The sequence below is a fragment of the Centropristis striata genome, chromosome 5, assembly GCF_030273125.1.
Source record: "Centropristis striata isolate RG_2023a ecotype Rhode Island chromosome 5, C.striata_1.0, whole genome shotgun sequence".
NCBI lineage: Eukaryota > Metazoa > Chordata > Actinopteri > Perciformes > Serranidae > Centropristis > Centropristis striata.
In genome coordinates, this window is record NC_081521.1 from 26,556,741 (window position 1) to 26,584,474 (window position 27,734).

Below are 27,734 nucleotides of genomic sequence, written 5' to 3' on the forward strand. Positions count from 1 at the left end.
ATGCTTATTTAAACCTACCCCTTCTCCACTTCTCAATTAACATTTTTTCCCCTAAACATACATATTTACATAATACATATTTACAAAAAAAAAGAAAATAAATAGATTAAATAAACAAATACATAAATCATTTATCATTTATGAAAACCCCCGGTTGTTAAAGCCCTTCTTCCTCCCTGTACCTCGTGAAAACAATGTGCTTGTACTGCTTTTTAAACTGGATCATGCTTGGACATTGCTTGAGCTCCACACCCAGTCTGTTCCACAGCCTCACTTCACAAACTGAAGGACAAAACCTTTTTAATGTTGTACGTTGCATTTAATTGCTAGTGAAGTATTTCTCTTTCAAAGTGGATCTCATGACACTGTTTTGGTTGTTAATTAGTGTGTGTGTGTCATATTTTCAACCCTGTGCTTTGTTTCTTAGTGTGAGGGTCAAACTCAACCTCAGCCTTTTAGTCCAAAGCTAGTCTGGACTACATCATTTTATGTGGATTCAGCACCAAATAATGGGACCACAGTTTAGTAAAGAGGACAGGAAACAATATCAGGAGCTCATCAAAGCCTGATATCCCAAAAAGTCTCCATGCCACAGGTATGAGGGGCCGTATGGGCCATAATTCATTCTTCCCTCTCACATACACAAAAAGTACCTCTTGCATTCACATAAAAATACCTATTATGTTGTGTATGTGCGAGGTAAAACTGTGAATGTGACAGGTAAAATGATTGAGAATGAATTATGGCCCATACGCCCCATCATACACAGGTTTCCTTGATAGGACAGTAATGAATGTGTTATATATAATTGTATAGCTATGCCCTATTTCTGAAAAGATGTGATATCAATGACGCAAAAAGTTAGTAGACAATCTCAGTTACACCCCATTTTACTGTTGAGGGCAGTGGCTGTTCAAAAGTGAGTAGTGACAGGAAACACCTTGTGCCAACAGGATCCCCAGACTACATCTGTACATTACATGTTCTTTTTTTCCCTCAATACCGGAAAGTTTGACCTTTGCACAAAAATACTCACATATATCATACACACTCCTGCATAGCTCTTTTAAACAGTTAAACTGTACATATTTTTTTTAAATGATATTTTATTTCTATTCTAGATACGAGATATGAGATATTTATGTTTTCCATGACTGTAAGTCTCAATTTTTCTTATTGAACTTTCTCATTTAAAAAAAGTGTATAAATTGAAAAATCTCAGAGTTGGTGTTGGCCAATTGCTCTATCCTTTTTTGCATACAGTAATTGATCTTTTCCTTAATTTAGAAAACAGTGAGATTTTTCAGTTCCTGAAAATATAGAAGTTGTATTTGGTCGGATAACGCTACCCACCTGACTGAGTGTCCAATGATATTTTTCCATGTGAGTAATAATGTGTGTGTTTATCCCTGTGTACCCCATCATGCCCTCCACACAGATCATTGAGTCATCCTTTGGCCTGAAAAACTAATAATAACCCCGTGCCTCTGCTGCTATTTTCGGCCTTGAGGGCCGGCAGGGTTGGGTGTGTGTGTGAGCATTTTTGGAAGGGGGGGCAATAGGGCTGTCTCTCTCTCTCTCTATGTCTCTAACTCACTCTGTCTCTCTCGCAGGGCAGCTAGGGTGGGCTAAATCAGAACATGGACACACACAAACATACTTAGTCGGAGGGGGTGGCAGTGGGGCATCCTACAGTTGCTCAGTGACACAAATACAGTCTCAAAGAGCCCTGAGGCAAAACCTGGAAGTTCCATTTTGCTTTGGTAAATTAAGGATTCTACTGGAAACATGTATTTATGGATTTTAGAGTCTAATTTAGAGTCTTGTTGGATTACTTTGGCTCCTGGAATAACCTGTGGATATGCTCGTTTCTGCTCCTGTGGGTGCAGACACATGTTTTGCTAATCTGAGTGTGAGGAAACTGGGAGAACAAGAGGAGCGACAGATTGACAAGAACAAACAAGCAGACACACATAAAATCCAGCACAGCTTTTGTTTGTGGTGACAGACGGTAAGTGGGAAGAGAAGGGAGGAGAAAAACAGAATTATTTTATCCAATAAAGCAGATCTGGTTTGGCTACACAGCGCTAAATTCAGTCAGGTAGCCTGTTAATCTGGTAGTCAGGAAGTTAATCATCCATTCATTCACTCAGTTAGTCATTACATAGGGACCTGTCCTGTCCTTTGGTCTTTGATTCAAATTCCAGCAACATTGTGTCTGCATGGGTTGGACAACCAGCTCTATTTATAGCTCTAATAAATTGGCGGTTTACATGACCTGTTTGTTTTGTCCTCAAATAGAAGTTGATCTGTTTTCTTGCACTCTCATATGATACATCCTTACATGCAGACCTACTGCTCTAATTTCATTTTAACTACAGAATATCTTCTTATTCTTTCTCCTCTTTCCCTTTGACTTTCAGAACCATCCCATCATATTCTCATCTCTATTAATTACAGAAGTAACAGTTGAGATTCAGATTAGATTCAAGTTACTTTTTACTAATGTCAGGCAAGTAAACAGCCTCAGCATGGACGAAAATGATCTGCAGTAGCTGCCACAGTGTCTGCTTGTAATCAATGAAGAACTTAGACATGTATTATTTTTCACAGGTCTGAGTTTGTCATTCTAAAAAACAAACCAGCTCTTGATAATTATTTTTATTATTTGGAGCCCAGTTCCATTGAAGTTTCCTAAAAGTGTTATTTTTATAAAGTTGCCAATCATGGCTTTAGGAAGATAATCCTGTAAAAAGCTGAATGGTACACCTTTATGGAGGTTATATAGCATTCAGAAATATTCACTAGGAAGACGGTGTTGATATAGGAAGGGTTGTCTTAAACCATCAGGCGCTCAACAGAAGGAGAGATGTCGAGGCCTCCGTCCTCCCAGACCACCCCTCAGTCCTACAGGGTCAGCGAGAGAGACCTCACTGAGATCGAGCTACATTCTGTCGACTCTATCAATGATCTGCACCGAACACACCCTGAACACAGCCACAAAGGTACACACACACACACACACACACACACACACACACACACACACACACACACACATACACACACACACACCCTGAACACAGCCACAAAGGTACACACACACACACACACACACACACACACCCTGAACACAGCCACAAAGGTACACACACACACACACACACACACACCCTGAACACAGCCACAAAGGCACACACACACAGCCACAAAGGCACACACACACACACACACACACAAACAACCTGAACACAGCCACAAAGGTACGCACACACACACACACACACACACACACACAACCTGAACACAGCCACAAAGGTACAAACACACACACAAACACACACACACACACACACACCCTGAACACAGCCACAAAGGTACACACACACACACACACACACACACACACACACACACTCACTCACTCAGCACAGCTACAAAAGTGCACACACACACAACCACCCTCAGCCACAACAGTACACACACATACATAGACACCCTCAAGGCAGCAAAAAAGGTACAGATACACACACCTACCCTGAACACAGGCACAAAGGTATACACACACCTCATCCTTACAAAAGTACACACACATCGACACTGATTGACTCTGCTGTGTTTTCAGGGTCGAGGCCTCCTCGTCCTGCTTACTCCCCGTCCTCGAATGGGAATCTCTACACAAGTGACATGACAGCTGTCAATCAAAGAGGCCGTCCAGTCAGCAGCAAATGGCAGAGTCGTCTACAGGATATGCTCACGCCCAGTTCATCGCGTGCCTATGCCATGGGCTGCGCTATTATCACTTTGCTCCTGTTGACAGTGTTACTCATCTTCTACTTTTTGGGTGAGTTTCCATATTACTGTGTTTCCTAGAACTATGAATTACACTTCACCCAGGTTCTCCATATGTCTTTGCATTTATCATGGTGTTTGACACTTCTCACTAAAATTTCCACTTCAAGCTGTCATGTATTCACTACAAATTTGTTAAACATGTCTGTGAGATAGACAAACTGACAGAATGCCTGCCTGTGTCTGTTCCTCCTCCAGTCCAGCAGGGCGGCGCCGTCCGGATGCTGACTGAGGCAGTGAGGGAGAAGGAGGCGGCAGCAGCAGAGCTGTCACTGCTGATCCAAGAACTGCAGGCACTGAGACGCAACCTGACAGCCATGAGAGGAGGGACGTGATATACACAGAAAACTACATGTATACATACAAACACATTCACAGGACATGAGATGCTTAAAAATGCAGTAAAACAGTAGAGTTTTACAGTAGTTTTTCCTAGAAGAGAAAACACTTAATGCTATCTGTGTCTCAAGATCAAATGCAACTGATGAAATGAAACCATGTAGTTACCAGATGGGAGGTTTCTTAAAAAAAACATTTCCACTCTGTCTAACCCTGGCAAACTGTATGAGAGGACTTTTTAATAAAGTCAGATGCTCTGTGATAACACATCAATAAAGCAGTAGAACTGTTTGGATGAATGTATATAATGATGAATGTCTCATACGCGTGGAGCAACACAGAAAAAATGTGGTATATTGACAAAAAGTAAAACTGACTGTGATTTGAAACACAAATCATTAAATGTGACAATAAAGACAATACTGTTTTCCTAGCATGTTTCTGTTAACTTGTTTTGCTCTTTTTTAAGCAATCATTGATGACTTAATGCCCAAATTTTAAGGAAAAATTAATATAAGTTAAGCTGAAAATCTCTAAAAATGATATCTGCGTATGAATGCAGACTCAGTAGGCTATGGGACGAGGTTATAGTATTGGATAACATTCTGGTTTCTAGTTGTAGTCTGTTTGTGTCCAAATAGTATTGACCAATCACGTTTGAGAGGCCTTTGGTTGCATTCAGTTAAACAGTCAGTCAGTGGAGTTAAAGAGACAGAATGTATTAGACAAAATGGAATCCATTGACGATTGATGACAATTTCATGTTTTAACAACATATTTAAAATGTATCTGCACTCATATGCAGATATCAATTTATAGAGATTAGCTGAAATGCAGTGGTGGAAAAATTATTCAGATCATTTACTTAAGTAAAAGTACTAATACCACACTGTGAAATAGTAATAGTATCTGCATCAAAATGTACTTCAAGTATCAATATTTGCCTCAAAATGTAGTGGAGTAGAAGTATAAAGTTAGAACAAGCATAGTGGAAATAGTAATCAGATTTTAATCAGTGACCATGGATGTGCATGGAAGAGGAAGTCTTAGCCTGAAGATCCATTAACCGATATCTGAAGGCATGATCCGCCCTACTCTGCCTCTGATTGGCTAGTACTTGTTGCCTTTAATTTATTGGGTTGGTACAATTTAGGCAGGAGGAGTGAGGCTGGTATGGGTCTGGGTAAGAATATTAGGGCAAACCTATCAGTGGCAGAGTAGAGTTGGTCATTCCTTTGCTGTATTAGGAGTCATAATTTCAAATCCCAGAACCACAGAAATATAGTCTGTTGCCCCCAGAGGTACCAATATCAATGAGTTTTCTGATGGAGAATGTCGATGTTATCAATGAATAGATTAACAAATTTCAGTATTTGCACTATGAAGCACTTGATGGTTTCTAATTTATAAAATCATGTAAAATTGTATGTAAATTTCACCCTATTTAAAAAAAATACAAACTAAACAAAATTCACATATTAATTTGTTTTAATTCATTTTGACATTACTAACAGCACCTTGGTTTGGGTTACTTGCTCTTCTGTCTGTTTTCATCCTTCTTCTTCTTCTTCTTCTTCTTCTTCTTCTTCTTCTTCTCCTGACACTCCTGCCCGGTCCAGCCCGGGTAGCACTGACACATGAAGTGGTTTCGAAAAGGTTTGCCACTGGAGGAGGAGTCAGTGAGGGGATTAATTTCATTCAGGTCAGAGGTCACAGCTGAAGAACCTGAGGAGAACATGTGACTAGAGCCGGGGCGTCGCCTGGCGCAGCGTCCGTTGCCGCGGCAGAGCTGGAGGCTGCATCGATCCGTGTCGGACCTCAGCGACTGAACGAAGGGACCCAGGACAGTGTGGATGTAGTCCCGGAGGAGGACGCACTGATGCTGGAGAGTGGGAGAACAGGAGAGGGTTACATACAAAAACACACACTTTTATAAATAACTTTCTCAAATGTTACATACGGTACCTTGGATTTGGCAAATTTCAGCTGACCCCAAAGCACCACACCTGCAGCTCCCAGCGCCGCACTCTCCCCCAGTGTGTGCTCCAGGTCTGTCTGCACACACACACACACACACACACACACACACACACACACACACACACACACAATGAGTATGGGTTTGCATCAATGTGTTTGTTATCCTGATTTGCAACAAATCCCACCTTATTGAGAAAAGTGAGAGTGTGTGTGAATGCCAGCCTGGCGTAGGGGAGGACCGGTGTGGCGTGATCGGTGTCACGGCGCCAAACTGAGGCCACCCTCAAAGCCTCCAGCAGCCTGTGCCTGAGAGAAGAAGTACATGAATTAATTTAACATCCTGCTTGCATAGCGTTTAGTTCAACTGTAGATGAATGACAGATAAATAACAGACATTTTCATAGAGGTTTGGTAGGCAGTAACATTTGTTCATGTTTGACTGTACCTGACCATCAGAGCTGCGTCCGTGGATCCTGCCAGCCTCTGTGGCAGGTAGACGCTGGGATAGAGAGCAGTGGACTGACGCCAGAGCCAGGACAGACGGTCGTCTTTCTCTCTGGTTCCCCTGCTGCAGCGACCTGTGTAGCTTTTATCTGAAGTGAAACAAGAAAAGGCACAGGGTCTGTTTTTATAATCCTTTTTAAAGACTTTATGTTCACGAACTGCAACAATTTTACTTGTTAAAACATAAGGAGAGACGATACAGGTGAATAGGGTCATTTTTTAACTTACATATAACACCATGAAACTTCCCCAGTTCATTATTTACATTAAGACAATATTTTTTTACATTTCAAGTTTTCTGAAATGTTATGTTTCGATATGCAAATGAAATGTGAACTCATGCTAATGTGCATATATTTCCAGGACATAAATCTGAACATTGGCTAAAGCAAATTTCAAAGTTATTATTTTATTGTGTTGATATATGATTGATTTTTTTACAGAAGGAAATAGTTATATCTCCGTTTATCATAAAATATAAGAAAATATCAGAAAATACTGTCAAAAGCCATAAAAAAGATACATTTTTGTCATGTTTTTAGGAACAAAATCAGGGAATGAATGATATTTAAACAAACCCCTCAGTGAAAACCTTCAGAATATAGTTAGGAATAAAATTGGTAAGTGTGTATGTAGGTGTAGCTGAAGTTGAGATTTATGGCTCAGAGCATGAGAAAAAAAACATTTTTGAGAAAACCGCCTTTAAAGATTGCATACATATATTCTTATATTATGGAAATGCCTATTTAAAGACAAAATATTGATTCCAATTCACAGCAACAACAATATAGAGCATGTAAAAGACATAATATTGTGTAAGAGAGTGACAGATACAATGGTCCTACCTGTCTTTTCCTTGTGCTTATTAAAGCAGAGAGGAAAACCATAAAAACCCCACAATCCACTGGGATGTTCTCTGAGCGCCGACCGCAGCGTCTCCTCCATCAACTTCCGAGCGCTCTCCTCAAACCGTTGCCTTGCCAACGCTGTGGTCTCCCTCTCTGGCAGATCCGGTCTCTCCTGCCTCACCAGTAGCTTGGACTGCCTCCTGTACTCTTTCTTGGTGCCGAAGTTTAACTCCCACAACGGTCGCCACTCTTCCCAGTCGATAACGGCTAAACCGGTGAAGTTTGGCCGCAGCAAGCCGGAAATCTGCGTCACCATGGAGGAAAGGTGAGCGGAGAGGTCGCTGAGCTGCGGTATCCCTCCGTTCACCATCCTGCCATCTCGGGAGAGGTACGGATATTTCCCCAGGTGGTCACGGTAGAAGATGGTCATTTTCTGAAGTTTGGAAAATTATTAGCCTATTTTAGCTTATTGTTTTGGGTTCGTGGCACATTATCAGTCATGGAAAAACAAATATTAGAAAAACCCTCGCTGATCCCACGTGTGACAGGTGTAAGGCCTTTCCTGCCTCCCTGGCACACTCATTCTGGCTTTGTCCCAACCTGCACGCCTATTGGAGTTCAATCTTTACAACGCTATCAGAGGTCTTCAAAACGGTAGTTCAGCCAGATCCTCTGATAGCTATTTTTGGTATAGCGGGAGGGATGAACAAGAATCTTTCTGGAAATAAACTCAGAATAACCAAATTTGTCACCCTGTTAGCACGGAGATTGATCCTCCTCAATTGGAAAAATCCTCAGTCACCTAGCTGGACTCATTGGCTAAGAGATGTGAGGCAACAACTTAAACTTGAGAAATTGAGATTTATGTTACGAGGCTCCCCAGATAACTTTGAGAATACCTGGAAACCATTTATGGATTACATTGAAGCCAAGCTTTAACCTTTCCACTTTCCTGTATGTATCTCCAGACCAAGCTTGCAATAAGTGATCACTGTTATTTATTTAAGCCATTATAGCCCATCGTGATGGAGGGGGAAAAAAGCCCTGAACTGCCTGTCTGTATGTTTTTTTTTTGTTCTCCTTTCTGATTGAAGTGTCTGTTGTTTGTTGAATGTCTGTCTTGTTTCATGGTTTGAAAAGAAAAACCCAATAAAAAGAGTTTAAAAAAAAAAGAAAAACCCTTGCTTTCTTCAATTTCTTGTTCATTTTAATGCCTGGAACAACTAAAGGTACATTTGTTTGGACAAATATAATGATAGCAACAAAAATAACTCATAAGAATTTAATTTAAGAGCTGATATACTGTAGAGACATTTTTAATGGTTTTCTTGATAATAACCAAAATCATTATCAACAGGCATTAAAATGAACCAGAAATTGAAGAAAACAAGGGTGTTCTAATAATTTCTTCCATTATTGTATGCTGTTTTACCCATGCATGATACGGCTCTTTTAAACTCTACTGGTTTTCCATTAGAAAAAGTTATGGAAAGTACATGGTACTTATTTTAATACCTCAGTTGAGGTTCCAAATGCACTGAACTGATACTAGACGGTGAAGTGAAAACACTGCAGCTGGTTGATTGTTCAGAGAGAATTGTCACTAGCAGTTGCTTTTTAAATACCCAAGCCTTTAATAGTGACTGCAATTTCTTTTTTCGCTAGACCCATATTTTAAAAATGATTATCCCACAAAACTAGGCCTTACACTACGCTGTATAATTGACCAGTCAAGCCGTGTTTCATTTCATCCAGTCTATGGTGGCAATGTGGAAATGTGACATTAGTGTTTTTTGAGTCTTAACGCCCTCTCCAACCCTGTTTCTAACAGCAGCAGGCAACTTTATTCAATGAACCCACTGTATTCTACCACCCCAGCATCAAACAGCAGACAAACTATAAACATATGTTCATTTTTTAGTGGGATCAGCAAAGAATCACATCTCATTGGTGAGACTGAGATCTGTCACCTGTCCCTGGAAGCGCTGCTGTTTGTTCTCCACGATATCGAAGAAGCTCAGGTCCAGGTGGATGTTGTAGAGTTTGTGACAGCGTGCAGTCGGCATGTTCCACACCACAACGAAAGGCCGGTCCTGCAGGATCGGACCTGCTGCCGACACAGCCGGCACAACTCCATGGGTGGAGGATGGTGACAGAGAGGTGGAGGGGAGAGGAGAGAGGAGGAGGAAGAGGGGGAGGAGGAGGGGAGACAGCACCATGGCTGCTCACCCACTGATGACTCCTTCCTGACAGGAGAGAGAAATGAGCCATGAGACTTATTTCATGAGGAACTTTTCTGCATTTCCCATAAAATCATAATTATAGCTAATTTTTTAGCTTATATCTGATGATTAAAAACCATGACAGTTAATAAAACCGAAAAAATAAAGACAAAGTTATGTTAATAAATTGTTTTTATTTTCAGAATGTCATCACAATAAGGCAAGTTTTCAGTTTTCTGGCAGTTCAACAAGGCACATTCAACCCGACAGTTCAACATTACAGTGTCATCTGATAGCAGAAGATACATACTGGTACACAGAGGTCTGGTGGGTCATATAAAAGTGATGATTGGAAGGGATTACCTGTGTATGAGATTATACACTGATCCTTCTTCCCTCGTGCAAAATCCAGAATCGATGAATATGTTAATTTGAAATGTGTTACTGCTGGAAACAAGATGACTACTACTTGATAGGGAAGCAGCTCTCATATGTGACCTTCATATCACACTTCTGTACGTTGAAAACAGTTCTAGTGTCAAACTCAGCACATACATCGTCTGCTCATTGAAGCTCAAACATCTGAATGAAGTAATGATAAACAACACACATTTTTTGAATGAACAGGGACTTTAACAATTCACAATTTGATAAAAAATATTCAATCCTCTTCACTTAAAAAAAATCTCATAATAACGAAAATACATGGCATTTATACCTACTGCTTTTTATAAATGTGTGTTCGCTTCTGTATCTGTGCTGTGAGTGTTTTTAGTCTTTAAATTCAGGACTTCCTGTATTTCTTTGGTTTACTAGAATATTTCTGTATGTGTCTGTATTTCCTCCATTGCTTGTTTTCTGTGTGTCAGAGAGACCAATAATAGTGTGTGTACCATATGTGTTTGTACATGTGTTTGTGTCTTTTCATGTGTACATGTACACTACAATTTCAATACTGAATCAAAAATTGATGAAATATGCTTTCAGTTTCAAAGATCAAAATCCATAGCAGGATTGGAAAAAAAACGTGTCCCTAGTGTGGTAAATTCCAACACGTTAAACCATGTATCTTTTGCAAGAAGAACTTGAAAATGTGAAAGGCAGTTGTCAGGGTATAAAACCAATGATCATGGCTCAGTAATCTAACACTGGCAAAACCTTCAGAACTGAGAAACAATGTTTAAAGTGATAATTGAATCAAAAATAGTGTCCATAAAGTCTTAACTTATTTTGGATTTAGAGAATCATGACACCCTAATGTAACATGTGTCCATTAAAGTGGGTTCCCAAGTGTATCTGACTGTGTTTGTCAAATGTCTTTGTGCATCCAGTAGATGGGAACTCCTTTGGCGTCTCTGTAGGGAGTTTGAGTCAGAGTCTGAACTACAGGCTGCCCTGCAGACTGAGGAGGAGGAGGAGGTGGAGGAGGAGCAGTAGGGGGAATGGAAAGAGCTGGTGGAGGAGGTGGAAGAGGAGGGATGGAAGGAGGTGGTGGAGGTGGAAGAGGAGGGATGGAAGGAGGAGGGGGAGGTACACTAGAAGGTGGAGTTGACCCTACATCTCCTCCTTGTGGTAGCTGAGCCTCCACCTTTGTCCATGTTTGTTTCTGTGTGTTCGTCTCTTCGCTCGGCATTCTTGAAAACTTCAGAAGCGTCTCCATGGGGACAAACGTTGTCATGGCGCCTGCGTTCTGCACCGGCATCGACAGCACGTAGCCGAGGTGGGCGTAGAAGTGCTGCTTATCGTGGGTTGTCAGACACAGGCGTCTGAACCCTCTGCCTTTGGCGTAGCGCTCAGTCTCCTCCATCAGCGTGCGGCCGTAGCCCTTTCCTCGCTCTGCCTTGGACACCACCACCGACTCGACGAACAGGCTGCCGCCGTGACCTACGACCCGGGAGAGCCGGGCGTGGCCGAGCAGCCGCTCCGTCTCTCTGTGGCCCTGCAGCAGAACCAGGCAGACAGGGAACTCGGAGCAGGATTTCTGGAGGGCGTGAACCCGGGCGGCCTGGCTCCTCTGCCACTCAGTGTTGACCAGGTCAGCGCAGGGGACCAGCAGGTCCGGACGCCGGTGGATCGGAACCACGCGGATCTTCTCCGGTTGTTCAGAGTTGGTGTGCAGCTTCTCCTTAACTTCTCCATCCAACGTTGAGATTACACAGACTTTTTCACCATCCCGTGTCAGGCAGTATGATGCTGGGATGGCGCGCAGGTCAACTCCGCTCTCCGGTTTGGAGTTTGCTGATGTTAGCGGTTCCGACCTGTGGTGATCAGGGTTTAACTAAAGTCAGTCTGCATTCAACTCCTACTGCTAGGTGTAAAATGTTAAAAATGTTCGAAAATGTTTCAAACATGCAGTTCCTCATTTCTGTGGTTAGTTTCATCACATCACAGTGTGTTTTACAGGAGGTCTGAGCCAGGAGGTCTGATCAAAGATGCTTTCTGTCACAATCTGACAGACAAACCTGACTTTCATCATCTTGAAAGCAGGATCAGACATGCAGTCACCCAGCAACCTGACAGGTCTTTAACTCGGTGCTGCTGAAACAGGAGACACATGCAGGAGGCTAAAACTAGAGTGCTGATCTTCCTCTAATCTCTGTTTCCAATGCAACCTTTACTGCACTCATGCTTCTGTAACAGATGGAGAGTGTTGGGAGCTGTGTGCCTTGCTCATGGACACAGAGGAAGGAGTCGTGTTCGAGAGAAAAACATTTCATTTCCATCCAGGTCTGGTGTGAATACAAAGTGACTTTCAGTTAAAAAACTGTGCTTCAGGTCGATGTGCAATAGAGCTCTAAAGTAGCTAAAGCAACTATTGCATCTATTCATTTTATTACAGATTAATATAATCTTATAATAATCTTATTTTCTACATTACTGGTTTAGCACCTAAAATCTCAAGACAGCACCAAAAATGCCTATTACAGTATCCAAATGTTTTGTCCAACCAACAAATACCACCAGTATTTTTCTGCTAGAAGTTGCAGTTACACACTGATGAATGCTCACATTGATGATCTCAGATATGTTTGTGTCTCAAACGTCTGGGGAGAGGAGAAAGATTGGGGAAGTAGACCTTTATCTAACACATCTTGGCTGAACTGCAGTGTCATGTTTTCTGTTGCATTTTATTCGCAAATTATTCAGGCTACTCTGTGTTCTATTAATATCTTGATTTCAGTAAAAAAAACCTTCCTCAAGAAGGTAACCATGTGTGGATTCATACCGTGACATCATAATCTCTTATCATATCATGTTAATACACCCTAATGTCGAAATGTGGCTTTTTGCTGCGCAAAGTGAGACCACACATGGTCGGAGAGAGGATGGTAGTGAGCGTTAACGCTGTTAAACATCTCAACAACTCACAGTTAAGAGTTTCAAACTCTAGAAGGCCTTTTGATCGTCATAAAGAAGCACGAGCACAGAGCTGGGTTCATCTTAAAGCTGTGAAGAAACCCGAGGAGTTTCTCTTTTTTCAGAGTTCGGAAATTGAAAAATTGCTGTGGTCCAAATATCCCAGGATTCATTTTAGTATTGCAGAAATTAAAAACAAAACAAGGAAAAAAACTCACCAACAGCAATTAAAAAATACTAACTTACCAAGAGAGAAAAGCTGAAGTCGAACTCCTGACTGTCAAACAGCTACTCAGTGTTATTTCACATTCTCACAACATGCACCAAGAAAAAGGATGTTAGAAAGATGCAACAGGAAACTGGCAGTTGAGTGATAATCACAAGAGAAGATGATGACGTGTCAACCTAAAGAAACTTATATGAACCGATGACCACCACATATCAGATACCTAAACTTAAAATGGCAGGATTTTTATTATTATAAATATTATTAATCACTTTGTGAGGCCTTGTCTTAAGCAGTCTTAACTTATAACAGTACTTTTACGAAGTAACTTGTGAATACAGGACTTTTACTTATAGTGGAGTAATTTCACAATGTGGTATTTGTACTCGCTGGCACTCACTGAGTCTGGTTAGAAAAGAGTAACAAAAAAACAGCATTTGATTAGAGACATCAATGTATGAATAAAGCTAATTTAGTATTTTTTAACATAATATTGTTTAACATTTTTCCAATTTAAAGCGTCTCCTCTCAGGTAGCTTTATTATGCTCACATTAAGCTGCACTAGCACCATTTGCTGGATCATAAAGGGTGATTTGAAGTTAAAATAATGATTGATATTTTCTATACACATGTGGAAAAAGGAGTAACTGCTGAGTTTGAGTGTAGTGATTTAAGTCTGTTGTTAGTAAGACTTAAACGTAAACTATAATATAATTTAGGTCACTTCGAGAAGCAACTTCCAATATCATCTAACATGAACAATCACATTTATTTCTTTTCACAGTTATAGGAAGCCCCGCACTGAAGCAGGGCATCAAAAAATTAGTTTATACTCTTATTGTTCCTCTCCACGGAAATCTTTAGTAAAAGGCGAAAGATTTATACGATCTGAAGAGAAACAAGAGTGTACTACTGAATGCAGGGCAAGCGCCGAAAGCCATTCGCCGTCCTACCTTCCTCTGTTACGGTTCATCGATACACGTTAAAAAGTAAAACTCAAATAAATTGAGTCAGACACAGATATACAGTGTTTACATTGCCTACTTATGGTACAGCAATTTTTTGAGTGAATTATAAGTTTAAATAGTTTAGAATATGGGTAAATGGGTAAATGTTAAGCACGCGCGATGCATTATGGGAACATGGCGACCGCTTCCACGCCTCTGCATTTTGAACATGTTTCTGCGGCTAAAAATCACCATATCTTGTCGATAAAAAAGGGTTGTGGGATGTTTGGCGTTATTTTCTCCTCACTAATGTGCTACAAGTGTGTGTAAGCATATTAAACAGTAAAAATATGAGAAAATGTCGCATTTCGTTGCGCCTCATCGAAACTTTATTTCAAGCAAACGTTAATATGTTAAACTGAAACACAATATCATTTAATTCCGTGGAACATTGTGTTTTTACTTTTAACACATTGGCCGCATATTCAGAATAAATTACATTTTACTCGGTCAAATTTGTAGGCAGGTCCTTTTCTAAAGACGAGACATCATTTGTCAGTCTTGCTCTTGATTCGGCAAATCTTTGTAACCTCTCTCCGAATTGGTTGCTCGTACTGCAGCATATTTATTCTCAAAATCGTCACACTGTTAAAATAATCGCCCAACTCATTTTTTTCAAGTTTTGCAGGAAACACAAAAAACTTCACCAAAAGTGTAACATATGCCATTTATTGATCATTTCACTAAAAAAGGATGTAACAAAGGATGGCTATTGGCATAGTAATAACACTGTGTGTAAATTATGTAACTTAAGAGAAATAAATGACTTAGGCAATTTTTTTGAACATGCCCTTGTGACTTAAGCAAGATATGGTAACACTTTATTTTGAAGGTGTCTACATAAGAGTCACACAAGCCTGTCAGAAACATGACATGACAAGTATCATGAGCATTAATGTTACTTCAAAGTGTCATTAATGTTCATGACACATCCCATGTCATGTTCATGACACGCTCATGTCACTCTTATGTAGACACCTTAGAGTAAAGTGTTACCAATATTAGTGTCAACAATAAAACACTGATAAACTAAACTGATAACTAAACAATCTCCATCTAGCTCTTCTTTACTGAGTTCTTATCTGATGCCTATGAATGTGGCAAATTGTCAAAGAAGTGATGATCTTAAAGGGGTAAAATCACATGATCCAGTGGCCGGCGTCATGAGGAGATGATTTAGGCAAAAAAACAAAACAATTTTGACAAAAAATGACTTCGGCGATTATTTTAACAGTGTGACGATTTGTCAGTCTTGCTCTTGATCCAGAAAATCTTTGTAATCTCTCTCCGAATTGGTTGCTCGTACTGCAATCACATTTATTTTCAAAATAACAGCATGTGGCAGAGAAAAGTGGAGTCAAACGAATCCCACTCCCACTTAAATATATCATTGTAGCCTAAACTGAGATGAGGCAGTCCTGTATTTGCGAGCTCTGAAGTCAAAACACGAGTGAAAACAAAGCCTGATAAATGTTTAAGGAACACAACACGAAGAAATGTAACGTGGGATCTGTTGGGTTATTTTGGTAGAAAAACAAACTACAACTATTATGGCACACTTGGTAAACCATGAGTCCTCCCTTCTTGGTATCCACTTCCTTGTAAGGTAACTTAAAACTACAAACTCACAGTTGGAAGTCAGTGCTGCATGCTAGCTAGCTCATTAGCTTACTTTCAGCTTTAGAAGTACATGCAGTGCAGTGACACTTGTTAGATACTTTGAGGAAGCACAAGTTTACTGTTCATTAGCTGAAAAAAAATCTAAATTTGTTGCTTCTCATTACACTGTAACGTTACCTACATGTTTAGTGTCGCGGCTCGTCGCCGGTGCTCGTCCTCCGCCTGGTGCTCATGTGTTGGACCGACAGCTGGTCTGCGGTCAGCCTTCATTCTTGCAACGCGCGGCAACAAACCGACAACAGCTGATAACCGTCAATGACATCTGCTCCCAGATCAGTTTCTAACCAGGAGTGTCTGCATGGTGCTTCTTCTGTGACAGGAGGAAATGTTCCTGATGTAGGTCTCACTGGTCTAAGCGGTCTTGTCTGCCACCCTGCGGCTAGGAGCGTTGTAACAGCTAATAAGGCTACCAACCTGTTGCTGTTTACGGAGCCCCCCAGGGGACACGGGGAAAAAAAAGATGCAAAAAAGATACACACCTTTTCAATTCCTATAATTCAGTGTGTACAATATTTAAGCCTTTTATTTTGTAATAGCTCTCTTGTTTTTATAGATATCAACACCAAACCACTTCTGATGTGTTCATGAATTCATTGTGGATTTCCCACAACCCTTTATTGTCATTAAAAACTCTTTCAATTTTTTTAAAAGGCATAAGTAGTCAGTATATATTATTATTTCATATCTTAGGCTTTTATTTTGTAATAGCTCACTTGATTTTATAGATATCAACACTAAACCACTTCAGATGTGTCATATCTCGGGATCTCGCAAAAGTATCTCAGGATCTCGAAAAAAGTCCGTCCATCATTTTTTTTTTTTCACCCATCATTTTTTTTTTTTTTCACCCATCATTTTTTTTTTTCACCCATCTTTTTTTTTTCCCCGTGTCCCCTGGGGGGCTCCGTAGCTGTTAGAGGTAATATATTAAAATAATTATTTCTAGGGATTAAATCACAGCAGTCCTGTAAAAGATACGGCATATTATATTGTACTGCACACTCATTTAAATATATTTGTAGATATTTTTTCTACTCTTTATTTCCATAATATTTTCTATTTATTTTTAGACTTATTAATTTATTTATTTTTTTAGTACTTTACGTTTGTTCTTAGGCACCAATATACCACAGCAAATTCCTTATATAGCAAAACTATGACGGCTTATTAGGGCCAAGTATGAAAATATATATATATATATATATATATATATATATATATATGGAGCCGGGGGAGGGGAGTAATAATTTGACAAAAATTTTGCAGATTTATGAGATTAAAAGTGGCAAATCTAGGAGAAAAAAAGTAACAGATTTATGAGATTAAAAGTGGCAAATTTAGGAGAAAAAAGTAGTAGATTTATGAGGACAAAATGTGGCAAATCTATGAGAAAAAGTCGATTTATGAGAAAAAAAAAAGTGGCAACTCTGAGAAAAAAAAGTAACTAAAACCCTTTTTTCCTCCTAGATTTGCCACTTTTAATCTCGTAAATCTACTTTTTTTCTGTAGATTTGCCACTTTTAATCTCATCAATCTGCTACTGTTTTCTCAAAGATTTGCCACTTTTTTCTCGAAATATTATATATAATATAATATAATATATATATATATAATATAATATTTAAAAAAAAAAAAAATTTCATACTTGACCCTAATACGCCATCATACAAAAATCTACTTGCCAATAAAACTAATTCTGATTAAGTTCTCAGAACTTTAACTTGATTAAAAATAAATAGCACCGACACTTCTATTTCACAACACTAAAAGTTGTAAAATAGACCCCCATCAACAGTCTGAAGCAGTGATATTTGCTTTATGGCACCACAAACTGTTGCATTGCACTGCAGTCATCGCCCCTGACAGTCATCGAATAGCATTGAAGTTGTTAGTCGAGTTTGAGTAGAAATTCAACAAAGACAAGATTTTTAACAAAATGTTTGCTTTATTTTTTTCATTTTTTTCTTTATCCAGGACAACTCATTCAAGGATAATCAAGGAGAAATAAGCACTAATGTTTTTATTAGATTTTTTTATAGATTTTGTCAGAGATGGATGGTGAATTTTATCAGAATTGGTCAAAGTAAAACAAAACAAAAATAATAAATGAATATATAATAACAATACATTAATAATTAATTCAATACAATGAAGTGTGGCATCAATGATAGAATAACAATGGCCCAGAAAACGTAGGGTTTTTATTGTTTTCACTGCTTCTTCTGTGGTACTGCAATAATCACCAGCACTAACTCAACTCAATCAACAACAGTAGAGGAAGAAAGGGAGCGCGTTCACAAAGTTCTGCACCCCGGCCTCCCAAAGAGGAAACACTTTTTTTTATTTAAATAATATTTTATCAAAGCTTCTGTTTTTTTTATCTTCATAAAACGTTTCTAAAACTTATCTGTCTTCTTTAAACTTTTCTTTCTTTTTTTGCATTTTGATTAATTTTCCTTTTCAGAGATTTTAAAAGTTTTTCGTCTCCATTTTTACCACAATGTGTCCGTTTTTGCAAGTGTGGTTGCCTATGTGTTTTGAGTGTATGTGTCAGTACCCCTGTGTGCGCGCAAGTGTGTGTTTGTATGTTGATGTGTCTTTTGCTGAGGCTTGTTGGAACAACTTTGAGTTGTATAAGTGCTCATGTGAATGCAAAGCTTGCACATATGAAGCATGAAAATGTGTTTGTCTTTTAACGTGTGTATGAAGTTTGTGCATAAGTGTATTTTATGTCCTTGCACTGCGTTACCTGTATTAAGGTCTTTGCAGCAAAGACATTCATACTGAGAGGTTTGAAGCAGGCTCAAGCAACAATGTGTGTGGCCTTGTTCTGTTTGTGTGTGTGTGCGAGCTTATCAAGGAGTGTGTGCACGAGGATGGGCAGACTAAGTGAAGTGGGCATCTCTCAGTGCCTATGGTGTCCATGTAGATGTGTGTGAGTGTGTGTTCATATTGTGTGGGAATTTATGTACTTTTAGGTGAGCCAGGTGCAATTTCTCATGTGTTCCTACGCCCCGTGTAAAGCTTATTATGAGTCTGTATAACCACTGCATGATGTGAGAGAGGACATATGTCTGTGTGTGGATGTGTGAGTGGTGCATGTATGTGTGTGTGTGTGTGTGTGTGTGTAATAGAAGGCACGGAGGGTGGTGTGGGAGGTTCAGTCTCTCAGGTCCATGCTGGAGCCGAACAGGGCCACCAGCTGCTCTTCATAGTGGGCGATGTTCCTCTTCATGATCTCCTTACAGGAACCCAGGAGGCGCTCAAACGCCTGCACGTCTATTACTGCAGAGAGAAAGGGGGGAGAGAGACAGAGAGAAAGAGGGAGAGATAGAGAGGAGAAAGAGGGAGAGATAGAGAGGGAAAAAGGGAGAGAGAGGGGTTTAAATATCTAAATTATGGTCCCTTTTGAGGTCAAACAATCTTCAAACAGTAAGAACTTAATGGTGATAAGTGAGATTTACATGTCTTTTTATGATTATTAAGCAGGTCTAGATGCTATATAAATATTGTGACATTATTAAAATGCTCAATCTGTGGAGAAATGTACACAGCCCTTATTCAAAAAGTGTGCCATTAGGACTTCTGTAAAGTTGTGGTGTCACAACTATACTACATATATATTGGTAGGAAGTGCTGCTACAGTTCTGTTAGTCATTCCCCAGCTGCAATGAAGGTGCAGTGACGAGTTGGCAACCTCCAGTGCTCAAAAGGGGAAACCCGTTGCCTGGCCACTTGATGCTGGCTGCAAAAGGGAGTGAATCCCCATAGACCTCCGTGTTAAAATGCCCAACTTTATAGCAAAAATAAAAATGTTGTCATATTTTACACCGGCAGTAGAGGAGTGACATTTTCCTGTGTCGAAGCCAAGCAGCTGTTCAACACAAGCTGTTGTACTGTTAGTACAGTAAACAAAAAGTACACTGAACAAGACAGGTAAGTGAGTTCACTGACAGTGTGTGTGGTAAATACTGAAGAGAAGCAAACATGGGATTTAAGAGAGAGAGACACGGCATCTACCATGAAAAAAGTAACCTGCGTGTGTGTGAACAAATATCTTTGAGTAGATTTCACAACAGAGGCGACAGAGAAACACGACAGGCTTTTTAAAAATCATATGATTTTTTTTTTAAGTGAAGAGCTGCTCATCCACTGTAGAGGCTGAATTAGTACACCCACTTTAAAGGCAAAATAATTACTGAATGGCCTTTAATCAACACAAAAAACACAAGGTAATGAGAGCGGAGAAGAGGAGCCAAACACCGATCGTGAATTCATCAAAACTCAAATGCCACTTGATACCTCATGACAAACTGCTTGTGAAAGTGCAATGAGTGGGAGATTAATACCTTGGACACTGTTGTAAGGTTGAGTGGTTTAATTGTGCTTATTAACGGCTTTTAATTTCACTTAATGTTGTCCTATTATTACAGGGATTTACCAGATTTTTTTGAATTGTAGTTTTATGGAGAAGGTGATTTGTAAACTTCAATGAATGAACGGGCTGATAGCAACACATGCAACAAAAACTTATGTCATCATTTTAAAACATTATTAAAAACCTATTTATTCTCCTTGGTGTTCAGTCCCAGCTAGGCAAGAATTCTTGGCTTTTTTAACTTGTTATTCTTTTATTTCCTTTCTAACTCTAACTCTGTTTTTAAATTGAGTTTTTATTACTATTTTATTGTTTTAGTATTATTTTATTGTTTTCACTATATTTGTGTATGATTTTTATTGTATTTTAATAACTGTACAGCGCTTTGGTCAACTGAGGTTGTTTTTAAATGTTAAATGTAATTTGATTATAACCACATTAAAATGTATATTGTTGGAAATCTAATTCTGATAAAGCTGCTTTATTCACATATATGACTTCTTTATGGTTTTCCCTGTGAGTGGCATTTACATTGATGCTGACAAATGTGCTAAATGAGTGTGTCGGAGTGTATTTCGTCTTACCCACACACTTGACACTGCCCACTGCGTAGGCTGAGGCGGCCCGGGGCTTGTTAGTGACCAAGGCCAGCTCCCCGAAGTAGTGACCCCTGCTACAGCGCGCTATCTCCACCTCCGCATTGTCTGCATGGTCTGCCTTCGTCTGCAGGGAAGAGAGGAGAGGATTAAAGGTTAGGAACCACTGAGCACCATCCTTTTTTCCCTCTCCCCCCAGTGAGAGGCACTCAGCGGCGAAGAAGACAAACGTGATTTCCTGCTGTTGCTAGGCAAAAACAGGAAACACTTTGGTACTCTGGTGGCTTTTCACTGGGGAGTGTGAGTTGTCATTGTCAGAATGTTCTGCACACAAACTACCTGGTGGGAGAATTACAATCTTACAAGCATATTCCTTACACCAATAAAACATTCTCAGCCTGAGTATTTTCTTCCTTTCATTTATGTCAGCTGGCCTTTTGATTACAGCTGAACTGATGCTGATGGAAATATGTAGAGTAGCACTGGAGGGGGAAATTAATTCACCTACATGGTCCCTGAGGGATGCACAGTGAAATACATTAACCCTCACTGTAAAATGCTTTAATTAAAATGCATGCAGAGTGGTGGAATAGAGAGACGGAAGGTGAAGAGGAGGCTCTTACTTTACTCTTCATCATGATCTTCACTTCTCCACTCTCTACTATATAGAAGCAGTCGGCCTTGTCTCCCTGAGGAGAAAGAAAACAGACAACTTATAAATACATGTAAAAAAAAAGCTGTGCATTGGATTTGTATGTCGAAATCCATAATATTTCAACGCTGTTGAAATTAACAGCTATATCCATGTCTTACCTGTGTGATGATGCGCTCACCCTCTGGGAACTGCTTTGATCCTAATACATCCACTATCTTCATCCTTTCATTTGCCTGAAAAGAGGAGGAATAATTAGAGAAACACAGGGAAAAGAGAGAATTGTTTCATTTGCTGTGTTTCAATTCAAATGTCAAGCGAATTTAAAAATGTTGCAGGGAAAAAAAGGACAGAGAGCTGCTTCAAATGCTATTTGTACTATTTTTGTCCTCTCAGAATGTATATAGTTTACATTTACATTCATTTTCTGCAAATGAAGGAAATTTAATAGAATACAACCCACCCGAATTATACAAAATGAGCCTGAGAGACTATATTTGGTACATACTTCTTCTTTTTATTATTACAATTACTTTTTTGCATTATTAACCTGAGCTTTGAAAATGTCTCATTTAATACAAATGCACATCTTTTATTCATACATTTTTCCATCTCCTGTCATACCATTTATCTTACTATACCAGAGTATGTAATAACCATGTACTAAATATATGACAAATGATGCATGTAATTAAATTTTTGTTTTCAATAAAAAAAGAGAATCATAAAATCTAGCAAAAAAGAAACACATATAAAGCTGAATTTCTATTAACTACAGTGTCAATTTGTCAAGAGATTGTGCTATTGTGTCAGTAATCAGAGAAGAAGAAGTAGAGGTTGAAAACGAGAAACAAAACAAGTCACCTTGATGATCCGACCTTTGCAAGAGAGAAAAATGGAGAGAGGTCTCTAGGAATTTGGCTAAATTGAGCCTGTTAAATTTTTTCTTTCATGTCAGAAAGTATTGCTTATGTTTCACGCTGTCCAGAGATGAAGACAAATTAATATATTAATCCAGAAGAAGTGGAAACAGCTCATTAGTCATGCGAGTTAAAAGTTTGCTGTCAGAATTTACTCAGCAAATGCATTTCCATACCTCTCAAGTGAGCGTAAACAATTTTTTTTGGTGTAACTGAGGAAGTTTTATTGAACTTTGAATTTTCCACTCAGCTTTTCAAAGGATTACTTCAAAATGCACATAAAGATACATTAAATGAAATACTGCTATTGACTCCACAAGCAGATTACAGTAAATTATTTTACATTAGACTTCTTTCCCTCAATCCCTCCATCAGGTCACTGTGCTCTTGCTTTAGATTATTCTTCCACATTTCCTCCAACCTCTGGGTTATGTACATGTAAAGCTTGAGAACAGAACATTTTTTCATTATCAACTGTTTCGATGGATTGCTAGCTTCACAGTTGACGCTGCTGGGACTCCAAAAAAGAACCTGCGAATGAGAGCCAAAAACTGCTGGAGCAAGTGAGAGGATTTCCTGAACAGCCTACAATCACCAAACTCACCTCCAGTGATTTGAGTAAGGGCACAGACTCAATGAAATGCTCGTACACCCTCCTCTTCTTGGCATTGTTCTTCACAATGAGTCTACGAAACGTGGCACGGTCCTAGAGAAAACAAAACAGGAGTAAACAAACAGCTCCTAAAGGCAGATTTGATTCTGTTCTCTGACTGTGTGTGAGTGCCGCCGGTCCTGCTGTGCTCGGCCACAGGGAGGAGCTGCAGCAGCATGAAGCATCAGAGCAGAGCCCGGCTCCATTCATAGATAACAGTACTCCATTCTTAACATGTCTGAGCATCACAGCTCAATGTACTGGCTTTGGTAACTGTACCTAACCTAAGGGAAAACGGTTTAGAAGTGAAAAGTACAAAAAGTGTCGCTTGGAGACTGTGATGGAAGTCCTGTATTAAAGCACAATTTTGACTTACTAGAGTATTACTAGTTTATCCTACTTTATACTCTAACTCCACTACATTTCAGAAGCAAATAGTAATTATTTTACTCCACAATTATTCACATTTATTTTACTGCTTTAGTTACAATTATTATTCATACAAAGTATGAATCAAATTAATAAATTATTCGTATTTTTATGTCTTAAGCAACCCAGCAGTAGTTGAAATAAGCTGTACACTTCTGCATAATGGATTATTTTTACTTTGAGTACTTTAAGGTAATGTTTTTTTATGCTAATTTTACTTAAACACTGTTTTGAATACAGGACTATTACATGTAAGAGTATTCTACACTGTGGTATTACTACTTTTACCAAGTAAAAAAACCTGCTGCTTGCAGTTACAACCCTGATGAAAAAAAAACCCCAGAATGTATGCAGAATTATTTTTAACCTACATTCAATTGAATAATGTATAAATACAATATGTCAAATGCTCAAACTGTAAAGGTTTGCATTCATTCTGAATCTGATGCATTCTTTGTATTCTTTATTTAAGTTTAACACATTGTCTCAACTTTATTGGATTCAGGGTCGTAGATTGTGACAGAGGAACTAAAAAAAAAAGTACAAATTGTAATGCAACTGAGTACACCTGGTTAGCAAACTGGATCCTTTATAATGTCTTTTGGTATTTTATAATAATTTAGAGTGCCACACATCCCATCAGAATATATAAATGTTGTATATACAGTATGTGTGTTTGTCTATTCGTACACTCTTACCAGGCCCCATAGCGACCCCTCCTCGGTGGCGACGATGGTGGCAGCACGTGGCGTGTTGTACATGAGTGCCAGCTCCCCAAAGCTGCCTTTATTATCATACTGACCCACCGTTTTCCCCATTACCACTATGTCGTACACCCCCCTGGAGGTAGACAAAGAAAAACAGAGAGGGAAAGAAGAATTAGACATGAACCAAAAAGGCAACGCAGAAATTAGAATGACTTTGATTTATTTAATTGAGCCAAAAGAGGAGATCAGTGTTTTGTTTACTGACCTACTGACTGGTTTAAATACACATCTAATTACAGCTTATCTGTAGCCTCTAGGCATGACCCTGTGTTAGTTTGGCAGACTGGGTGAGCAAATTATTGACTCTGTTTGTGTGGTTGCACCAGTGTGTATGCTTGTGTGGATATTTCTATGAAAGTAGAGGCTTTTCATACATTTGCAAGGGCATATTTGTTAAAGTGAGAGCCATCTGAAGCTTATATGTACGAGCATATGCCAGTACATCATCAAAAAATGTTTTTCATGGTTGGTTGTACTACTTGAGCAGAGCAGCAGTCCCCCCCCCTCCCCCCCTACGAGGATTAAACCTGGGGAAGGTAATTTGCAGGGTTGTCGCTCGGAGGGATTAACCAGTCATTTTGTAAGATACCCTGTCCACCCATTGGCTGCATAGTCAGGCTAAGGCCCTTGTCGCTGGTGTATTAGTATTAACTTAGTTGGACTGGATTACCATGATGATGGAGACAATGATCACCTGTGTTGTCGCCTACCTGAGCGCAGTTCAGCGAGATGAACTAAACGCCGTTTGAAAGACTGTTCTGCTAGCTCTTCATTAAAGAGACTAAGCAAATGTGAGAGCTGGGAACATTAACACATTATACATAATTAATCATCTTGAATTTAGAATGCCGGATGTGGAATCAGGGAGCAAGAATTTAATAACCATTAACACTTCTTGGTAAACGAGACAACTCAACCATGATCAATGACTGACTGTGATAAGTGTCTGATACATCCCCGCTTCAGTCAATCCAAACTATCCCTTTAAGACAGAAGATGCATCTTAACATAAAAACTTGATCTTGTGATGACTTTTGGAAAAAACAAAAATGTTTTTGTACAAATGTACACATTCAGTCAAGTTATGTGCGGTCAAGTTGCGGTTCAAATATGATTCAGCCAATCAGATTGGAGTACAACAACGATCCTTTTCACGTTGTACAGCCCACTCCTCCCATTATATATGCACTCCTAGTCCCTCAGGGCATCTGACTGATTTCCAGTTCCTTCCTGTCTTCAAGGCCCCAGAACAGCATTGTTTAGGTTTGTTAGCTAAGTGTTCTTTACCATGAAGTCGCACACAGACCAGCTACATGCTTGAAGGTGACAGTTATACTCTCAGTCTCCTTTCATGCCTCATAAATTTGTCAAGATGTACTATTTTTGCTCTGCCCCACAGCAGACACCCAAGTGTGTTTAAGTTGATGGCTTACATTATGATGCCTAACAGGAATGCAGAGAAGTATACATAATAAAAATAGGTAACGTTTAAACAATGTGTTATTCTGTCCTCTTTCTTTCCTGCTTTTCTCCTTATTTTCTGTTTATCCCTCCATCTCTGCGTGTGTCCATGCTCTCACCCCACCCTGCTGGTGACATTAGCTACCACCTACGCTTTTTACAGGCCAGGGAAAATCCCGGGATAGTATATGACCAGGCAGGCGTGCTGCTCTTAAAGGTCATCGCACATCTCTTGTACAGGGAGCACGCTGTTAGAAAGTTTGTATGCAGATTGAACGATAGCACACAACAAGTGGAACTACACCGCTGGGCTGAACTGATATGTGCCATGCCAGGAATGAATAGAGGCCAGGGTGGGATAAACAATGAGCAGCCGCCAGCCAAACACCAGTCTGTTCTCTCTTAGTTGACAGAGGTTAAAGCAGCCACCTTGAAGTACATTTCTAGTAGAAAAGGGGCTAATTGGACTAGTAAAGTAATGTAAATGACTGGTGATGGTGAATAAAGAGCTATTAATTCCTCTCAGGGAACCTTACCATAGTCTTTTTACATTTTAAGGACATTTATGATGGATAGTTTTCAGGTCAAAATGTGTGACAAGGAGATTCATTTCCTGCAACTTTACATTGTATTCCAGACCAGGCAATGAAGCCTGTACTGCAAAGGCCTGTGTACACAGCAAGAGTTTACATTAGCAATATGGCAGGAAAATTACACAAAGCCTTCATAGCGACTGTATACATGGACACAAAAACACACACCGCTATAATCATAAACAGTGCAGCGTAAACACAAGGCCAACTGTAAATCGCAGTGAAATGGCTGTACTGTTGTAAATCTTTAAGATTTTTAGTAGTCCACATAAATAATTCACTATTATTTATTGCACTCAAAACCAGCAGTGCTGTAATAAAAACAACCTTTTAGAAACATAAACTTTTATGTTGTTAATACTCAACTGTATGGTATAATTTGTGCCCATAACTGTTGGTGTTACACATTTTCCAGCTGTCTCTAATATTGCTAATATAGCCATCTCTCCATGCATAAATTATTACAATTTTCTATTTATTTACGGTAATAAATGCATAAAATATTCACAGAAACCTCCTCATCAGCTTTGTCAATGTTTTTGCAGTAACTTTCCAGCCGTTCTGTCATTAAGCTCATATAAACAAAGTAAGTAAAGTTTTTGAATAATCAAATTTGCCGAGCTTTTATGACCCAACATGACTGTCTGCCTACTACCTCTCTATGACGTAGAAGTTGTCTCCATCGTCTCCCTGGTCGATGACGTGCTCCGCGGGCTGAACTCGTAATTCAAACATGGCATCAAGCACCTCTGAGAACTGCTCCTGGAGGGGAGACAAGAGGAAGGTCGTCATACAAAGATCACATGGAGCAATAAGTTGGAAAGTTGCATGAGGACTTCGACTACCAGCTGAAAAATAGCATCTAGCTCATGTAAGTTAATGATCCCAGGAGGAAAACTGTGTGAGAAAGTACAGAAGAGAAAGAAGAGGGGGCATTTTCTCCATATTTTACCAGGATCTGTAATTTCAGGAAAATACTGTTGTCTCTAGGGTATGAGTCCATCATAATGTCAGATTTATCATAGTAAATGCCAAGTGCTACATGATTCACAATAGAAACTGAAAATATCAAATGAATTTCAGCCAAAACGAATGTGGATAAATCAAGTGTAACAACATCACACAGACATATGATTTTTGGAAAACAGACAGTCTACGCATGTCCAAATACAGGAGGACTTTATCAGAGAAGTTTTGTTACGCCAACAAAAATCAACATTTTAAGAACATAGTAAGAGGCTTCTATGACTTCAGGATTCTGGGCCATAAG

General features: G+C 39.4%; 4 protein-coding genes and 1 non-coding gene across 7 annotated transcripts in view; 1 reads left to right on the forward strand and 4 right to left on the reverse strand.

Moving 5' to 3' along the window:
- The first annotated feature begins 2,798 nt into the window (after nt 1–2,798).
- Nucleotides 2,799–4,624, forward strand: si:dkey-20d21.12 (uncharacterized protein LOC556245 homolog). Its single transcript, XM_059334137.1, has 3 exons — nt 2,799–3,005; nt 3,626–3,844; nt 4,051–4,624. The coding sequence occupies exons 1-3, from the start codon at nt 2,870–2,872 to the stop codon at nt 4,185–4,187; spliced, it is 492 nt and encodes a 163-aa protein (XP_059190120.1). The 5' UTR covers nt 2,799–2,869; the 3' UTR covers nt 4,188–4,624.
- An 863-nt stretch (nt 4,625–5,487) lies between these two features.
- hyal3 (hyaluronidase 3) lies at nt 5,488–16,196 on the reverse strand. 2 transcript variants are annotated; one of them, XM_059334131.1, is made up of 7 exons: nt 16,138–16,196; nt 9,494–9,769; nt 7,521–7,956; nt 6,617–6,764; nt 6,357–6,477; nt 6,157–6,246; nt 5,488–6,073 (listed from the first exon to the last, which is right to left on the reverse strand). In XM_059334131.1, exons 2-7 carry the CDS (start codon nt 9,740–9,742, stop codon nt 5,720–5,722), a joined length of 1,398 nt encoding a protein of 465 aa, XP_059190114.1. In that variant the 5' UTR covers nt 9,743–9,769; nt 16,138–16,196; the 3' UTR covers nt 5,488–5,719. The 2 variants fall into 2 exon arrangements, with proteins under 2 accessions (XP_059190114.1, XP_059190115.1); XM_059334132.1 differs by lacking the exon at nt 16,138–16,196 and adding an exon at nt 13,349–13,831.
- On the reverse strand, nt 9,836–16,226 carry LOC131971531 (N-alpha-acetyltransferase 80). Its single transcript, XM_059333038.1, has 3 exons — nt 16,138–16,226; nt 12,259–12,283; nt 9,836–12,023 (listed from the first exon to the last, which is right to left on the reverse strand). Exons 1-3 carry the CDS (start codon nt 16,224–16,226, stop codon nt 11,055–11,057), a joined length of 1,083 nt encoding a protein of 360 aa, XP_059189021.1. The 3' UTR covers nt 9,836–11,054.
- LOC131972415 (U5 spliceosomal RNA) lies at nt 14,122–14,237 on the reverse strand. Its single transcript, XR_009394473.1, has one exon. It is a non-coding gene; the product is annotated as a U5 spliceosomal RNA (small nuclear RNA).
- Nucleotides 16,227–17,941: 1,715 nt separating the features above from the next.
- prkar2aa (protein kinase, cAMP-dependent, regulatory, type II, alpha A) overlaps nt 17,942–27,734 on the reverse strand; it is a 50,362-nt gene continuing 40,569 nt past the window's right edge. For both annotated transcript variants that reach the window (XM_059334136.1, XM_059334135.1), the window contains exons 5-11: nt 27,120–27,226; nt 24,342–24,483; nt 23,167–23,268; nt 21,804–21,878; nt 21,614–21,679; nt 20,979–21,117; nt 17,942–19,301 (exon numbers count right to left, since the gene is read on the reverse strand). In XM_059334136.1, coding sequence (XP_059190119.1) covers nt 19,177–19,301; nt 20,979–21,117; nt 21,614–21,679; nt 21,804–21,878; nt 23,167–23,268; nt 24,342–24,483; nt 27,120–27,226 — 756 coding nt within the window. In that variant the 3' untranslated portion in view covers nt 17,942–19,176. The remainder of the gene's footprint in view (nt 19,302–20,978; nt 21,118–21,613; nt 21,680–21,803; nt 21,879–23,166; nt 23,269–24,341; nt 24,484–27,119; nt 27,227–27,734) is intronic.

Excerpts from the sequence above, each read along its gene's own strand:
- si:dkey-20d21.12 (XM_059334137.1), top strand. The coding sequence starts at position 2,870 with ATGTCGAGGCCTCCGTCCTCCCAGACCACCCCTCAGTCCTACAGGGTC. Across the intron at positions 3,006-3,625 it reads CCCTGAACACAGCCACAAAG|GGTCGAGGCCTCCTCGTCCT; the intron begins GTACACACACAC and ends CTGTGTTTTCAG. Across the intron at positions 3,845-4,050 it reads ACTCATCTTCTACTTTTTGG|TCCAGCAGGGCGGCGCCGTC; the intron begins GTGAGTTTCCAT and ends TTCCTCCTCCAG.
- hyal3 (XM_059334131.1), bottom strand. The coding sequence starts at position 9,742 with ATGGTGCTGTCTCCCCTCCTCCTCCCCCTCTTCCTCCTCCTCTCTCCT. Across the intron at positions 6,765-7,520 it reads TAAGCACAAGGAAAAGACAG|ATAAAAGCTACACAGGTCGC; the intron begins GTAGGACCATTG and ends GTTTCACTTCAG. Across the intron at positions 6,247-6,356 it reads CTCTCACTTTTCTCAATAAG|ACAGACCTGGAGCACACACT; the intron begins GTGGGATTTGTT and ends GTGTGTGTGCAG.
- LOC131971531 (XM_059333038.1), bottom strand. The coding sequence starts at position 16,226 with ATGAAGGCTGACCGCAGACCAGCTGTCGGTCCAACACATGAGCACCAG. Across the intron at positions 12,284-16,137 it reads CGAGCCGCGACACTAAACAT|CAGCACCGAGTTAAAGACCT; the intron begins GTAGGTAACGTT and ends CTCCTGTTTCAG. Across the intron at positions 12,024-12,258 it reads CCGAGTTAAAGACCTGTCAG|TTAAACCCTGATCACCACAG; the intron begins GTTGCTGGGTGA and ends GACTGACTTTAG.